The sequence below is a fragment of the Medicago truncatula genome, chromosome 3 (assembly GCF_003473485.1).
Source record: "Medicago truncatula cultivar Jemalong A17 chromosome 3, MtrunA17r5.0-ANR, whole genome shotgun sequence".
NCBI lineage: Eukaryota > Viridiplantae > Streptophyta > Magnoliopsida > Fabales > Fabaceae > Medicago > Medicago truncatula.
This window is the reverse complement of record NC_053044.1, coordinates 42,800,512-42,818,495: the sequence shown is the minus strand read 5'-3', so window position 1 is coordinate 42,818,495 and position 17,984 is coordinate 42,800,512. Positions and strand designations below refer to the sequence as shown.

General features: G+C 34.3%; 2 protein-coding genes across 3 annotated transcripts; one reads left to right on the top strand and one right to left on the bottom strand.

Annotated features, from left to right (window-relative positions):
* Window positions 1-527: 527 nt before the first annotated feature.
* Window positions 528-10,219, top strand: LOC11414785 (LMBR1 domain-containing protein 2 homolog A). Of its 2 annotated transcripts, XM_003601875.4 has the most exons (14): window positions 531-1,020; window positions 1,900-1,979; window positions 2,494-2,652; window positions 3,621-3,834; window positions 4,509-4,595; window positions 4,694-4,833; window positions 5,150-5,230; window positions 5,357-5,421; window positions 6,513-6,685; window positions 7,682-7,812; window positions 7,915-8,002; window positions 8,628-8,841; window positions 8,975-9,078; window positions 9,243-10,219. In XM_003601875.4, the coding sequence occupies exons 1-14, from the start codon at window positions 853-855 to the stop codon at window positions 9,699-9,701; spliced, it is 2,163 nt and encodes a 720-aa protein (XP_003601923.1). In that variant the 5' UTR covers window positions 531-852; the 3' UTR covers window positions 9,702-10,219. The 2 variants fall into 2 exon arrangements, with proteins under 2 accessions (XP_039687564.1, XP_003601923.1); XM_039831630.1 differs by lacking the exon at window positions 9,243-10,219 and having other exon boundaries at window positions 528-1,020; window positions 8,958-9,078.
* Window positions 10,220-10,455: 236 nt separating this feature from the next.
* On the bottom strand, window positions 10,456-11,217 carry LOC11411487 (uncharacterized). The gene has a single exon (XM_003601874.4). The coding sequence runs from the start codon at window positions 11,098-11,100 to the stop codon at window positions 10,636-10,638; it is 465 nt and encodes a 154-aa protein (XP_003601922.1). The 5' UTR covers window positions 11,101-11,217; the 3' UTR covers window positions 10,456-10,635.
* Between the last annotated feature and the right edge of the window lie 6,767 nt (window positions 11,218-17,984).

The following is a 17,984-nucleotide window of genomic DNA, read 5'->3' as shown; positions in this document are numbered from 1 at the left end:
TCGATATAATTAAAATAAAAGTTTTAATCGTTCATGTTAGCTTAATTAAGTTAGTAAAGATATTACATAATATATCTAAGATTCGAAGTTTTAATTTTTAACATCTCATTTATTCATCTTAATTACCTCTATAAAAATACAGAAATAGGATTTACAAATTTTCATAACATTTCGAAGACGCCTCAATTTATTATGATTTTTCAATCGAAACATGCAAAATCGTAATATTATTTCGTACGAGTATATATTCACGATTAAATTTCCTTCTCTAATTTTATAGACATGTTTAAAACATCATAAAAATTTTCACAATAAAATTTAAAATTTTTAAAACGGAAAAAAAATTAATAATAACTTTTTAAAAAATTCATACAAAAATTCAATATTTTTTTTTTGAAGGTGAAAACCATACTTGAGTTTATTTAACTCTCCTTTGCTAAAAAATAAACTCTCCTTTTTTGAAAGAATACCGAGTCTTAATTTGGTAATTTTCTTCGATAAATGTTTAAATAAATAAAAAGTTGAACGCCGACGGAAAAAAGAAGAACTTCCGTTCAGCAACCTTTTATACGATTTATAAACGTGACAAAAACTTAACACAGACGAGAACACTTGTATTGTAGTATAAGCGATCACAGTAAGTGCTTTTTTTCGTCGGAAACCAAAACGCGGTGGCAACAAACATAATTTAACCCATTCAGACCTTAAACGCCAATTTTGACCTCTTCAAGGCGCGCCAAGAGGTGGCGCTGATGCGAGCACGTATCTAACAATCGCCACCTCGCAATTTCGATCTATAATCGATTATTGGATCTATAATCACGTTTGTGTGTGTGAGAGGGAGTAAGAGAGATGTGGGTGTTTTACCTGATCTCGCTTCCTCTAACAACGGGAATGGTGCTTTTCACGTTGAGGTACTTCGCTGGTCCAGATGTTCCTAGATACGTGCTTTTCACCGTTGGATATACTTGGTTCTGTTCTCTTTCCATTATCATTCTCGTCCCTGCTGATATTTGGGCGGTACCGATTCTCATTCTGTTCTTCATCACTTCAATTGCGATTGTTTTGTTATATAATCTGTTGTAGTGTTACTTCTGTAGATTTTTTAACTTATTTAGCACTCTAGGTTTAGGATATGATAGGATTGTGTATCATGGTGAGTTTCTCAAAATCACCATGAGATGAGCCGCCGTGATTCTGACAAACTCACCATGACACTAAAAATGCCATCTTGAAGGTTATTAAAAACAATGTTGAATTGGATGTTTGATTAGGAAGCCTGTGTTGGTATGTCAAGTGTGAGTTAGAAGTTCCATGCTAGATAAAAAAATAGATGTTAGTTTAGCAACATAAAGTGAGATGACTTATATACCGTAATGCACTAAGGTTTTGGGTGAAAATGTGGTGTTAAAGCCTTATGTGGTTGCTATTCACCCAATGCAGTGATCCCCGGGCTCCCTCATGACCCAATGGACTAATCTTTCGAAAGAGGCTTGTGTACATGGAGAAGTTGTGAACAGTTGGTTTTTAAATTAGAAACCAGGAGAAAGATTTAGAAAGTCAGAAAGGAAAGATATACTTTGTGGATTAGTGATGTCTAAACTCCTAAGTTTTAACAAAAAATATGCTGCCTCCTTATAATGGAGCAGACAGCTTCACACCTTTTTATTTTATGGTTAAGCTTGTGTAAATTAAGTCAGGTTTTTAATTTGCTGCATTGCCTTTTCTTTCATATTAAGTTCAATTTGACTGTTATTGGGCTAGTAATAAGTTTTATTTTTTCCTTCGAATGGTACATTTTTTCAATTTTATATCGTTATAAGGTGAAAATATTGTGGTTAGTTGAAGAACTGTATGTGCATTGTTTCGTTCATTAATGGTGTTTTATGACACTTTCAGACGATAGCTTCTCACAATGAGAATGGAGGCATTTCTTTCTTTTGGAGCTGGTCATATTGGAGTACATTTTTGCTTACTTGGTACGCCAATTTAAAGTTTTTGTGATTTTATGTTTGCATCACTTTTACAGCCTTCTAGAAAGGCATGCCAATTTTTAGCTCCACATGTTGATGATCCAAACTCCAAGGTTATTTGAGCCAGTTTGGTTTATCATGTGATAGCTACTTTGCTCCCTCAATGCTCTAAACCCAAACATTTCTTCAGAATCCTTGTTTTTTGTCTGTGGACTGCAGACCTTGTCTTGCATTGCATCTAATCTAATTTATAACCTGTAAGTCGTCAATCTGAAGTAACTCTTTAATGTAAATGATCAACAAATTTGAAACTTTGAATATATTAAATATTCAACTTCCTTATGTGTAAGGTATGAGGTAGCTTCTATGTATATTTGCAAAATTTAGCTGATTCTGTATATGCTTGCTAATTTGTTTTATATGCATGCCTAAATATTAATCATGATATAGCAAGGAAATATATAAGTTTTTACGGATCAAAGATGCAATTTCCTCATATTAAAATTATTTTCCTAAGCAGGGCTGTGGCACCCCTTATTCAGGGTTTTGAAGATGCTGGGGATTTCACTGTATCAGAAAGATTGAAGACTAGTGTGCATGTTAACTTGGTTTTCTATCTAATCGTGGGATCCATTGGTCTTTTCGGAATTATTCTTCTCATTATGATGCACAGGACCTGGTTTGTTTCATCCTCCTAGCCTTACTTTTCGTAATTGTTGATTTTAGCTTGTTTTAATATGATATTAGCTCCAAGTTATTGCTTTTTAGAGTCTCTCGTCAAGATTTCTATTTTCACTTTGTAACTTCATACAGTATCCTCAATGGCACACATGTAGACATGCTTTGTTAAGACGTTTGACTGCATGCATTGTCATGATATGAGGGACTGATGTTTTGAAATCTGAGCCTGTGCCGATCAACTCTCCCTCCCTCCGAGTGTGTGTGAGTAATGAGATTTTTAAGAGACTTCTGCAATATAGGTATCTGTCTGAATAAGCTTTGCATTTGCAAGTTCAGATTTCAATCTAACTTCTATAGTCTTTTGCCATATGCGCATTTACTCCGTGGCTAACACTGTTTTGAGGACGTTTCAAAAACCCTGAAAATAATATGACCGGGGTGGGTGGGGAGGTGCTATGATGTTCCAATAGTGTTGAGCCTCTTATCAAAAACGGAATAAATTGGAATACATTTTAATGATGGAATGGAGAAGAATGTTTCCCCCCAACCCAAATACCCTCAAGTTTGAAAGGAAGACGGATTGTGGTATTGAACGTAATGGGATCGAATGCACTTCATCATGTTCTATTCAATTCTGTTCCAAACAATGGAACCTATTATGATTTCATTCCATTCCTTTCCCTTGCATCAAACCAATCATAATTGTATGCATGTATCTCGATTAAGTGTGAGAACTAGGCTCATGGGATAAATAAATCACAGATCTAAATTGCATGTGAGTTACGACTCTGTTCAGTCATAAACATCTCTGTTCACTTCCCAACTATTTGTCTATTTTTTGTCATGGTTGACAAGTTAGCATGAAGTAGGACCTTTTCACTTGTCTTATGTGTTTATTTTCTATTTTAAATAGAACCACACTTTTTATAGGAATGATTTCTAGTTAATTGATACTTCTGTAAGCAGGACTGGGAGTCTTATGGGATTTGCCATGACTTGCTCAAATACATTTGGACTTGTTACTGGCGCATTTCTTCTTGGCTTTGGTTTAAGTGAAATTCCTAAAAGCATTTGGAGAAACGCTGATTGGGGCACCCGCCAGAAAGTTCTTTCCCACAAAATTGCCCAAATGGCTGTCAAACTTGATGAAGCTCACCAAGAACTTTCAAATGCTATTGTTGTAAGTGGTTCATTCAACTTGAATGTAAAATAGATTTTGCAATTTTAGTGTTGAGAAGACATTGTTGTGTGTGAATTTTTAATTTTTTTTTACAAGAAAGACATTGCTGTGAATTGATTTATAGAAAGTTTTCCTAGTGCACATAAAGTTTGGAAAATTTGTTAATTTTTCACCTTGAAGCAAAATATAGAACCACCTTTTCTTGTTTACAATTTGTGTATTACTTCTATTAAAAAGAACCACCCTCTCCAATTGTCTTTCTCCAGTTAGCTTCATTTCAAGTTCTGTATACAATAGAAATTTAAATTTTTGAAACTCATGCTGAGCAGAAAATATGCATTGTGGAGTATTGGTTTCCAGTGTCAGTGGGTGACATTTGCGCATTCCCATCAATTCTTCATTTCTTTGTCCTTTTGGGGAAAGCATTGCTTTTGAGCAGTGTATTTGGCGGTATAAGAACAATGAAAATTAGATTTTGATCAATTTTTCTACATACGAAAGATCTCAGATGCATTAAATTTATTTATTTTTTTTGCTTGCGGGCATGGTTATGATTTAAAATAAGAATTGCTTGCTTTTGAGTAACTCTATTTTTAAAAGTAATGCTACAGCCTGACCCCCAACACCTACATGTAGTTCTTGGAGCTTAATGATCATTTATTTGAATTATATAGGTTGCCCAAGCAACTTCCAAGCAGATGTCCAAGCGGGATCCTTTGAGACCTTATATGAATATTATTGACGATATGCTTACTCAAATGGTATTATTGAGCACTTAAGCTTACCTTATTTGATTAAGGATTTTGAAACAGAATCCGTATTTGCTATCTTTGTTAAGACATAACTTTCAAATTTTCAGTTTAGAGAAGATCCGTCCTTCAAACCACAAGGTGGGCAATTAGGGGAAAATGATATGGATTATGATACAGATGAGAAGTCAATGGCTAAACTAAGGCGTCATCTTCGGAATGCTCGTGAGGAGTATTATAGATACAAAAGGTAAGCATGTAATCAATTTAGTATCTAGTGGTATTATGTGATCTTGAATCTGTTGCAACGTTTGTGTGCTAAATTCAGTTGTTATGTTTTTACACCGAGGAAAACATTTATTTGATCGAGTTTTTTTTTTTTGCTCTGCATGTCAATGATAATGCCTAAACCATATGTGTGGTCTTATATATGGTGATATGATATATATCGCAGCTTTATTGTTTGTTGTAGCTATTACTTCTGTTCTGTCAAATCTTTACAACAAAGGCACCATAGATTTCCTTCAACGACCGTCAAAATTGATTTGATATTGTTGCTTTTGCAGTGAGTATATAACTTATGTACTGGAAGCCCTTGAGTTGGAAGATACGATAAAGAATTATGAACGCCGCAAGTCAACTGGATGGTTTGCTCCTAATTTTGTTTTCTGTTTCATTGGTTTAGAACAATACTTTAATATTCTATAAATTGTAGAATATATTGCAGTTCTAGAACCCCCCACCTTACCCAAATTTTCATGCTATAATTTCAGGGAATATAATTCAAGCATCAGATCTGATCGGACTGGCAAGTTGGGATCCCTATTTAATACTTTGGGTAATTACAAGAATTTATTATCAAACCCGATTGTTTTTATGTTCACAGAATATTTCTTTGCTGCATCTGGGATTGCATGGATTATTTTTTATATATATTATCTGTAATACTCTTTTGATTAGATTTTTGTGATGGCTCGTGAACATTATCTCTTCTGTGAAGTAGATATCAACAAAAAATAACGCTCCATATCCGACTACTCATGCATTTACTATTGTAAATAAGACTTCTTTAGCAATTCTTATCCTATTGAATATTGATCTCTATTAGCAAAAAAAAATATATTGATCTCTTTGTACATATTTTTATTTTGTTGTAGATGATTGCAATATTGTGTAGGAGCAAAATAAATACGGTTTGTCTAACATGTGCAATATTGCACATGTTAAAGCTACTAAAAGTAGTAACTTAACAACTATTTATTAAAAAGCTACATACTCCCTCCGTCCCATAATAACTGAGCCATTTACCAAAAAAAAGTGTCCCAAAATAACTGAGCCATTTCAATTTTCAATACAATATTAATTACTTTTTCCCCTTTATAACTCTAATTAATACTATTTTCATCATTCCCAATTCAATATATTCCACTTTGCACCAATACTTAACAAGAGCACTTAAAACCACTTTTTCTCTCTCCTTTATTTATACATTTTTCTTAATATGTGTGAAATGAGCAAGTGGCTCAGCTAATTCGGGACGGAGGGAGTATTTAATATAAAATGCACAAGTTACAAGACAAAGTTACTATTTAAAACTTGTTAACATGTGCAAATTTGCAAATGATTGAAAACCCCAAATAAATATACCTCCTTAGGTTTTTATATGAGAGAATTTGAATACAGTATTTACAAACCTAGTGAGAAGTCAATATATTTGCTCATACATACTTTTGTTTTTGGCATAAAAGTTTCTTGAGTTTTATCTCACTTTTGTTTTGCCTTTCTCGAATAAGGTTTCTTGGTATATCTTATGTTGTACCATTTTAACATTCAAGGATAACTCCTCATTTTTCTTTCTCTTTTGAATACGGAATATTTTGGTTAGAGGCATTGAAATCGTGGTTTTGTATTAATGGTTATTATTTGCAGAATTTTTTTGGAAATGCGTTTTAAGGAAACAAGTTGAGAAAGGCATGGCTGTTTTACTTGGTATCATGTCTGTTGCAATTCTTTTAGCAGAGGCAACTCTGCTGCCTAGCATTGATCTATCGCTCTTCTCCATTCTTATAAGATCCGTTCGAACACAGGAGCTGCTTGTGCAGGTAGACTGATTCTGTTGAGATTTTTTAATATATATTGTTTTCCATTAAGAAAGATTCTTATATGTAAGCTTTTAAAATGTGCTTCTCCATCCTTATAAAATTTGTTTGGACATGGGAGATGCTGGTGCAGGTAGACCGAGTTTCTTAGAGTTTTTTGTTCTTCGGATGCTGGATATTGAGATGCTGTGTGTGTGTGTGAGTGTGTGTGTGAAATCTTTTTCACCTTTTTAAAAGAGTTTTGGGTGAAGATTTTATTGTGAAATCGTTGAAGTTATTGGATTTTAGATAAAAAGAGGATAGAAATAATAACCCTTACTAACAATTGGAAAGTTATGATACAAGGCCCCTTCTAATCCTAAGTAAATTGGAAAGTTAGGAAGAAAATCATAATTAATAACCAAGTAATTTAGAAATTAATATTAGGAGATAAATAAACTAAGATATTCCAACATAATATCAAGATATTGTGAGATATTATCTTATGATCTAACAGAAATATTTTGGAAATCATATAACGTATTAAATAAAATTGAAGTCTATCCTATCTGATATAAACTTCTTTGTGATTAGATGGGCTTTGTTAGTGTTTTGGTCGGCATCATATGTCATTTTCTTCTAAAATAGGTGTGTCTGTCTCTCATTTTTATGAAATAAGTTTACTGCCCTTTTGGCTTAGGGATGTACATAATGTGAACAAATTACTAATGGAATCTCGCATGTGTCTGTGCTTCAATGAAATGCTTTTGATTCTACGTTGCTACTTTTGATTTGAAATGAAGACAAACTTCTTTTTGAATCTCATGTCAAAGTTGTGCTCAACTGTTTTACTAGCATCAGAGATGCATTCATGTCAATTTAGAGTTCAGTGTCCCTTTATTGTAAAATACAACAATCTATTTTTAGTAATGTGAATCATGTACTATGGTATACTTTTTTGTTCACACTCTGATCTTTGTAAGAATGTATGGAATCACTTACCTTCAATTTCTTGTACAGGCATTTGCTTTTGTTCCACTCATGTACATGTGCATCTGTACATACTACTCTTTGTTCAAAATCGGAATGTTGATGTTTTACTCACTGACGCCCAGACAAACCAGCTCAGTTAACTTACTTATGATATGCTCGTATGTTTTCTTCATTTGATATTTCCACCACTCATATTTGTTTGTTTTTCACCTATGCTGTCAAATGGATACCAGTTATATTTATATCCTATTTTTTCCCAGGATGGTTGCCCGTTATGCACCCCCTATATCATACAACTTCCTCAATCTCATTCGCCTCGGTCCTAATAAAGAAACTATATTTGAAAAGGTATTCTCATGACTCTTTTGATCCGTGAATTCCATTTAAATATTATTTATCTTGCCTAATCCAACAAAACTGCCGACGGATGTGATTCCATGCATTACTGTCTGCTGTGATTTTTCTCTGTGCTTATCTTTTTGGCATAAACATCAAATTACTTCCTAATTATTCAAACCATTAAGAGGGATTTAGATTTAATATGGTGCATCATTCAACTTGATTCATATAGGATATTTTGATGCCGTTTCATCTATTTTGCCAACCTTGCCTACTGTGCTTTCTTCAAAAATTGTATGGCACAACTTCTCTTAAGGACTAGAAAAGTCAGCAATAAGCTGGGCCAAACACTCCCATAATGCACTCAACTATTTCTTCATTAAATTTATGGACGAAAATTTATTTCCTTCTGTCTATTTTAATTTTTGTCCAACATAAGATAACCTGTTTTTCTTAGTTTTGTTGACTTCTATTTAGTTTTACACGTCTTTTCTATATTTGTTTCATGATAACTTCATTCGTTTATGTTTGACTTAGTTAGAACCTACTAAATTATCTAAACTTTTTCCCCATAACATTTTTGCTCCTTTCCTTCACTTTTTTAATCCAGTGCACAATTTATCTATGATTGCAGCGAATGGGGAACATTGACAACGCCGTCCCTTTATTTGGGGACAAGTTTAACAAAATTTATCCGCTTATTATGGTTACATACACCGTTTTGGTTGCAAGCAACTTCTTTGACAAAGTATTTAATTTTCTGGGGAGCTGGAAGAGATATATTTTTAAAACTGAAGCGGAGGATATGGATGGTTTGGATCCATCCGGAATAATTATTTTACAAAAAGGTATGAAATGAAAATTCCCATTGTTCAAGTTGGTTAATATTTTAGTTCAAGTTGGTACATGACAAATCTTATGTGAGTTATTGAATGCTGACTTTGCAATACTTATGCTTGATTGGTTCTGTTTTATTTGTAGAGCGGTCTTGGCTAGAACAAGGGCGCAAAATTGGGGAAGAGCAGGTTGTTCCACTTGCAAGGAATTTCAACGGACTTGATATTGAATCGGGTAACAACTATGTGGTATGTAGACATTCCTTCAAAAAGTGGAAGCAATATTGTCTCCATTGTTTTCCATCATGTAATTTGACCTGATGGATTCTTTAGCTGCAGTGTATGACGTTTGGAACTACTATTTTCTTTTGGTACTATACTTTTTACTTATCTTATACCTTGTATTTCTTCAGGAGAGGAACGGTGTTGAAATGAAGACAACTTCCGATTTAATTACTGAAGAAGTGAACGGAGGTATATCCAAAACTATGGATGAAGAGACAAGGAGATATGGCTCAAGTAGAGAAGCCATAAGCAGCAAGTACGCTGCAATTAGAGGGCAGGGTGGGTCATCATCTAAATTGAAGGCAGAAGAGAAAAATGTAGCCTCTTATTCTGGGCTTGATGAAGGCAGTAGTAATTCTAGAAATTCAGCTGGAGCACCATCTTCGGGTTTGGCTTCGACATGGCAAACAATGAAGACAGGCTTTCAGAGTTTCAAGTCCAACATAGGGGCCAAAAAGTTTTTACCCCTACGGCAAACTCTGGAAAATACAGTCTCTCGTGGGTCCTCGTCTGAGTCACTTGATGAGATATTTCAAAGACTAAAACAGCCATCTTTGAACCAAGTTACTTACAATGACGAGGACTAAGATGGAAGCCGATGCTTGTTGTCCTTTTTGATGATATTCATCATTTGGCAAGAGCATACGGGTGTAAAGTGTTATTGGATTGACAATGCAGGTCCATATTATCTTGTACAGTGATGGGAAAATTTTAAATGTTAGAAAACCAATACTTAATCACCCATTACAACCTAAAGATGAAAAGATAGGCTACTACAGAAACTCATATACATTACAAATCAATGTCACATAGAATCTAGCTGATCCTTAGAATTTAGAAACAATACTTAAAATTGATTTTCCGCTGACTCTATGGGAACTTGGTTCCATATAGCGTAGTTTTTCTTTCTTTTGTTTTGTTGTTATACCTTTTTAGGTGCTTTAGCTTTGTAAAAAAAAAAAAAAAAAAAGACCATGTTTTGCCTGGCTTGGATTCATAGATTCATTTTAAACGTTACTTTTCACCAAGTCATCGCTGCTCAAAAACCTTTATTAAATTTGTAATATATTTTCGGATGATATTAATTGTTAAGAAGTTAGAAGTATATTTTTAGACAACATTTAATATTTGTCGTGTAAATCAGAACTTGTTGGACTGGAAAACGTTTTTCCCTGTAATTCCACTCATGATTTTATTCATATTTCATTTTGACTATGTTGTCTTCATTTTTAAATACTGTAGACATGAATGAAAATAAAATATTTGTGTCAGAATACAGAAGAATTAATATTTGGCGATGAGGTTATCTGCTTAAAATTCTTCACGAAACAGAACACATGGAGAACTGAAAGAATGCAAGATTTTGCCATTTATGTTGAGGGAATACAATAATAATACTAACATCGTAATTGACAATTGAAATCTAAAGAAAACTGAAATTTCTGATACGATCCACAACAGAAACCTCACTCAAATTATGATACAACTGCATATATAATATCTAACAAATCATGTCCACCTTCAAGTCCTAGAATTCACTACAGATTCCTCTGTATCCTTTTTCCTCAATTTGAGTACCTTGGACCAAAAGCCATCTTTCTTTCTTCCTCTACCTCCACCAACATCCCTCTCCCTGACTCGGTTCCTCGAAACAACGGCAAGTGACTTGCTCTTCTTCAAGTTCAACGCATGATTAAAGCTTATCATACAAGAAGCAGTACTGGTCGCTTGTGAAGCATTCCGACGAAAGCGTCTACTACGATGAGATGAAGACCCATGATTAGTTGAGGCATCGTCAATAGGTTGAGGAGAAGCAGGAGAAGAAGGAGAACAATAGTAGAGAGAATCAACAGGGTTCTTGGAGTATAGGTTTGAGAGTTTGTCTCTTAAACAAGAGGAACAAACACCTGGTAATTGTTTATCATTTGGATGTTCTTTGCACCTTAATCTTGTTGCTTCTAATTCGCACCACTTCATCTGATTCATTATTGCTAACTTTTTTGATTGGATACGTAAATCCTCGTGTGTATTGTTTATTTATACAACATTGGTCAAAGGAAATAATGTGTTGAAAATTTATAAAATGCAACAATAATACAAAGTACGACAACCTCGAAGGTTCCTGTTTTTCTAATATTGCTGCGTTTAATATCATTAAACTAAATTATTATTGTATTATTATTCCCGTCAGGATATGAAAAACGTATTAACAATTATTAATGAATATAGGAACGAGATTATTGGGTTACGTCTGCGTTCAATGTAATTCATCTACTTGATTTTGTTTTTTAAAAGATAATCTCTAACGAAATCTGTAATTGAAAGTGACTGGCAAACAAACTCATGCAATTTTTTTTTAATTAATCAAACCCATGAAAATTTAGTAGGAGTAGCGTTTTACATGATAAAAAAAAAAAAAAAAATTGGTCAAACATGATAATTTTTTTTGAAGCAAATAGTATCATTATGTTTTTGCCTATATGTTTGAAGATTTTTTCGCCATCGATAAGAAGAACAAATTTTCTCTTTTTTTGTTACAAAAAAAATTATGTGTATGACTATTTAAGTTCAATAACGTATATGTATGTCTGTATGTATGTATTATTATAGAGAATGGAACAATGGTCTTTAAATATTCTTTATGCTTAATTTTATTATAAATAGCGTGAAATGTTCTTCATGCCTAAATATTTGCATGATCTTTTACTATCTTTGTACTGCACTTGTGTTTGTAAGTGTGTCTTCCGTCAAATACTTTTGGCCGTGTGGATTAATGCTTAACGTGTTACGGTTACTGAAAAATAATATGTACTCTATTCGTTTCAAAATGAGTGTCGTTTTAGTCAATTGTATATAAATTAAGGAATGAAATAAAGTAGTCAAATGTCATAACAATTTTACCAAATTATCCTAATCAACTATTGGTTTGTTTTTCATTAAAGAAAAAATAATACTTTAGAAGTAGTGTAACATTTTTTTTTTAAGCAAAAGATGGGGAGCAGAGGGAATGTCTGCTTTAACACCCAAATCATTTATTAAGAAAGGAAAAACAAATACAAAGAGAGAGGGAGGACAAAAGCCAAAACCCGGAAAACGATAAGATCAAAAGAGAACGAACAGCTTACAAGCAAAAAGAACAACAACACACAACGGATTAGCGAGGTGAACGACCTACTTTGAATCCTTTGTTAGGCTCAGCTTGTTATTGTTTTGGCTGGTTCTTCTTCTTCTTCCTTGGAACCACAACCTGAAATTGTTCAGCCTCAACATTTTGAGCCATGTTAGCCCATGATTCACTCAGAAATTGTTGCGCCTCAGAAGGAACTAACCCTAAAACTTGCATATCGTGAATAACATTTGCATTGAAATTTGACAAGTTAGAGTCTGCCACCGTTAAAGGTCTACCAAAAGCCTTTTTGGATAAAACTTTTGAAACATGGCCTCCCAATGCATGAAAGTCTGCTGCTACTACTTCATCATCACAAGGAACCATGCCATTCCAAGTAGGGGAATCTTGGATGTAATCTAGATCAGTTATTGCATCACTCCAAGGACCAACGATACGCAAATCCAGAGAATTGTTGTCCTGATGAACCACCGCCTGCTTCCCAACCAACACAGAATCGTCAACCTGCAATGGTTGCACTTCATGAACTCTTGCAACAGAGACATTAGAAACTTCTTCCTCATGGTTTAAAACATTTCCCACAAACTCACAATTTGTAACTGCTTTAGACCTTATTATATCATCAATAAGAGGGTCTATTTCTACAACAGTTTTGCTGCTACCTGCAACAATGTTTGGTGTACCTTTAGGTGTTACATTCTTAACATTTGAGGCAGTAGGCTTGACAACCTGCACAAAGGAAGGAATCTGATACTTACAGTTCTTAAAAGAGAGTTCGTAATCTTACATGAGTTATAGAATAAGGGAAGTTTCTCATACTCAACATCCACATAAAAATCAAAATTCCTCCTCTCAACAAGGATTCTTTCATGCAAATCTGAAGTTATATCAATCTCTATTAGAACCCTGGCAAAATGACCAAAAGTTATCTTCTTAGTTACTTCATCAAGAGCCAGAGGAGTGCCTAGGACCCCTGCAATTTCAAACAAAATAACTGGTCACCAATATTCTCGAGCAAGACCATGAAGGTGTATCCAAGTTTGAGCAACGGTTTGTTGCACCGTGTGAGGATTGAAGTCAGCAGTCCAAGCAAAGGTGCTAAGGAAGTCCGGTGATAGGTTCGAAGAACCAATAGACCGGACATCACAAAGATCATTCAAGGATGTAAAAACAAATTCAAAGTAACCATTACCTAATGGGGCCATGGACCATGAAGCACTAGTCTTCCAAAACTTTAGGATTTTGTCCTTCAAGTCTAGCAAATGGACAGGGGATGAACCCTTTGGGAAAGTGAACCTCCCGTAGAGGACATTTTGACATTCTGAAAGACCTGTAACATATTCATCTTCAGATATCCTGATGGAGATTTGCTTACCTTTTAGACAATGTTTAGGCAACTAAGCGGAAGGAATCTGACATGAATTAGTAAGAGCTTGAGCAAAGGATTTAGCAACCCTCGACTGTGCAGCAGTGGAAGCCATGAAAACAACACACAATAATCAGCAGCACAAAACCCTCAACCCAAAAACGATTCAAACCCAAAGACAAACAAGGATACAGCGATGCAAACCCAACAACCCAAAACGAAATCACAATAAGCAGAAACCCACAAACGCTGCACTAAACAGTGAAACATAGATGGAGTTGCAGAAGTGACCTAGACGTTGGAAGAAGGAAGAGGAGCTGAAACCTGAATAACAGAGACGAAGGGTACCAAACTCAAGAACCCAACACACGTGATGGCAGATCCGACATTGGTAGCCACCGGGAGCCGCGCGGAGGTCAAACCCTTGCAGGATTACGTTACGTGTATGCATCTTTTTTATGGAAGTAAAAAGCAATTGAATCTCTCTATCTATTATCAGGAAGTAGTGTAACATAGTATTAATTGAAAGGTACAATTGAAAAGAAAATGTTATTATTGCATTGAAAACTGAAAGTGACATTTATTTTAAAACAATTTTTTTTAACTAAAACGATACTCATTTTGAAACGGATGGAGTATTTGATTAGTTGACAATTTGATCAGCAAGGATAGTCTTCTTATCAATATTATTACAATTTGCTCCTTCAAATTGATGTAGTCACAAATTCAAACTTAGAATAGTATTCCATGATCACACACTTATCTCCACATACTAGGTCAGTATATAATTTACTAAGTTTCATAAAAAAATTTAATCAAGATAAATTTTTTGTTTTTTAAAATTATGGAAGCGGAAATTTTATTAATATTTTCTTCGGTCATTATTATAAGTAAAAATTAATTCATTCATTAATGACCGGAGAGAGTAACATCTACTATCACATGGAAAATTCGAATTTTCTTGAGCATGGAGCTTAAACCTCTTGATCAATTAAGATAAACTTAATATTATTATTAAGTTATGTGAATTTTAGTATAAGTTTATAGGGTTATAAATGAGAGTATTTTTTTTGGTAAATGAGAGAGTTTTATTTTTAAAAAACACATAGTTTCTGGGAAAAATGAGATACGAAAAGTGATTTCATTTATACAATAGATCATTTTTTAAATAACTCCAAATTATTATAAAATATTTTAATACTTTTTAACTTTGAGGTTTGTTGATTACTCATTTATAATTTCAAATTGACACTTAATTAGTTTTTAATTTGAGGCTGTATGTGAGTGTGTATGATTTTCTTTTTTCTTTTTTCTGAAATCGATTACTTTAATGTTTTTTGGAAATCAATTATTCATTCGCACGTGTGTCTATTATATTAAGTAGATATAGCATTTTTTATTAAACTTCCTTCAACAACAAAAACCAATTTTCTATCCCTTCAAAAAAAACATTTTTCTAAACGACTCACGAGGCGACCGCAGCCTAATCATGCATGTGAGATTTTTTTATTTTTTTTTATTGTCTTCTGCAAAGAAAAACACGCACATGATATATATTTTGTACTTTTTTTTATTGGATAAGATAAGATACTTAAGTAATTTATTTATTGAAATATTGAAAATTTAGATCTATGAATGAGAGGCAATCTGAATTCCTTCTTGCCAAAGATGTCTTCTATTACAACGACATGCATCATAACTCCAGAGCAGCGAAACCTATGCATACTCAAATATAGCACCTGTATGATTGAAACCACATGAAACTTGCAATGTTTTCACTCTTTCTGCAAAGCAAACTCTTGAGGGATTTATACAGTCCACATCTCTTCCATGACCCTGAGTTGAAAGCATGAGTTTAATTTATACTACTGCAGTGCAGGAAATTGTATACTTCGTAAAATCAAAGGCAAGGAACTAATCAAATTCATTTAGGTAATGAACCTGGCCCACTAATCAAACTGACCACACTCCTAAGCAATTGTGACTCCTAAATTAATGAGAAGAAAGTTTCCAAGTGTAAGGGTGGGCGTTTTTATTTGAAAAAACGTCATTAATTCTAAAATGCCTTACTACTCTAAATAAATTGTTTGGTTCTCCTGTCAGAAGACTTGTCCTTGTTGTAGTAATGCAGATGAGATGGTACTTCATGTGCTTCGTGATTATATGCGAGCATCTGGAGGTATGGATTAGACTTGTGCCTCAAGATTTGATAACTAATTTATTTTCCTATTTTAAGTGTAGGTAATTTGTTTTCAAAAACATTAGTAAAAGATAGAACGGAGATTTTGATTCTTGGTGGCCGACAACATTCATGACTTCATGCTGGCATCTGAGGACTTGAAGAAACCAAAGCTAATTTTGAAGAATGATTCCAAAGATCGGATATTCCAACTTATGTAATACAAAATTCCATGGGCCATTGAAGAAGTCAAAGCAATCCTTAGCATAAGGAAATTGTGTGTATTGGCTGAAAAAGAGCTATGAATGGTTGGATTAAACTCAATTATGATGTAGTGTGTAAAGGTAATAGGGAGCTTTCTGAATGTGGTGGGCTTTTTCATCTTCTTATGGAAGATGGATTAAGGGTTTTAGTCGCAAAATTGGAACTTGTGATGCTTTGCTTATTGAGATGTGGGGTCTTTATTTGGGGCTTGATATGGCTTGGAATTGGGTTTTTTCTCACCTGCTTGTTTAAAATGACTTGAAGGTGCTTATTGATACGATTACTAACAATTGTAAAATTAATGGAACCATCCCTTCTTTGGTTCAACACATTCAGGATATCCTCAGCGAGATTGGCATACTCAGGTTATCCATATGTGACAAGAAGGCAACAAATGTGTCATAGCAAATTTTATCCTACATTTGGATTCCTGGAATCTGTATGTTTTGGAGTCTCCCCCTAATGAACTTTGATGTCTCATATTTGATGATATTTTCGGGGGTTGTATACAAAAAAAATTGTGTTAAAGTTAGTTTTTTCTTTTGGGTCTCAAGCCCTCTTTTGTACCAAAAAAAAAAGTTTAATATTAAAAAATATACTATTTTCGTGTTTATTTTGCCCATTCTTATTTCTTCCCATCCTCCCCGCGTTTTCATTCCTCACTTTCTAAAAAGAGGCGGGTGAGATATTTAATACTACACCTCTATTTGGTCAATCTTACCCCATTTTAAACTGATTGGCCTGTTTTTCCATCTCTAGTCACATCTGTGTCCTTCAATTGTGGCTCAAGTGATTGAAATTGAGTAGACTATTACTTTTCCCACCATTTCCTCGTGCGCCTTTTTTTTTTCAATTTTACCCTTGGTTCAGATTTCGTTTTCCGGATTTCATTGTTAGAATTTTGCAGATGTTTCTGGATTTGAAAATCCAGAATAATGTTCTACCAGAACTTTTGCAATTTTAAGCTTTACAATTCGTAAAATAAAATGCGAATAAGATAAAAGACAGAAATAAAAAGACACAAACATAAAAACAACTCATTTTATTAATATATGAATAATACATTACAATAATTTTCAAGCTTTTTAAGCTTATTACATAAGATCCTAAATCTATTTCTAATCTCCTAAGATCCTAACCACTGCTATGTGATAGGACATAGCAGTCGGTTCCCTATTGGAGGAAAACCGGATGAGGAGGGAAGAGGAGGGCGGGAAGAAGAGAACAATGCCCTTGAGGTAGTGGGGGGTGCTCAAACTTACGCCCAGACAGGCCAAGCTAAGAACCACACTGACCCACATGACCCTCAAATGAACCGCACTTAGTTGCAGCGCGGTTCCAGCCTCATTGACCGTTCATACAAACCCTGAAAGTTTTCAACGACGCCCTTATCTATGAAAGGTCAACGATGGAAAACCATGGTTGTAGAAGGAAGAAGACGAGGAGAGGGTGGAAGAGGATGGTGTCATAAATGGTGGGGTTTGGAAGGCTATTAAAGTGATAATGGTGAGCGAGGGAAAAGTTGGCACTTCTTGTAGAGCTAAGGACACTCCGGAATGTAAAATCCGGAAAACCTCAGCATTGGATTCTTTTGAAAGAGAGTCATTAATGTGGGTTTGGACGGTTACAACCACTAACACGTTTTCATTGACTGTATTAATGACCTAGGATTTGTTTTAGGCTATAAATAGGCTTCCATCTTCAACAGATACATTCATTCTTCACTTCGCCTCTTTTCTTCCATTTTCTTCAAATGTTTTTAGTTTTTTAGGGGTGTCGGTGATGTCATGGTCATTGTTGACCGTTCATATGAACCCACAATAGCATTGCAGCTTGTGTGGGTTCATATAACGGTCAACAGAGACCATTGACATCAAAGAAAGACACAAAAAAGAACATAACATCTGGTCCGGATTTAATTTTTCGAAAATCAC

What these genes read in the sequence shown, in the direction of transcription:
- LOC11414785 (XM_003601875.4), top strand. Translation starts at nt 853, where the DNA reads ATGTGGGTGTTTTACCTGATCTCGCTTCCTCTAACAACGGGAATGGTG. An exon ending in ACGATATGCTTACTCAAATG is followed by an intron (nt 4,596 to 4,693) that starts GTATTATTGAGC and finishes TCAAATTTTCAG; the next exon opens with TTTAGAGAAGATCCGTCCTT. An exon ending in AATAATTATTTTACAAAAAG is followed by an intron (nt 8,842 to 8,974) that starts GTATGAAATGAA and finishes TTTTATTTGTAG; the next exon opens with AGCGGTCTTGGCTAGAACAA.
- LOC11411487 (XM_003601874.4), bottom strand. Translation starts at nt 11,100, where the DNA reads ATGAATCAGATGAAGTGGTGCGAATTAGAAGCAACAAGATTAAGGTGC.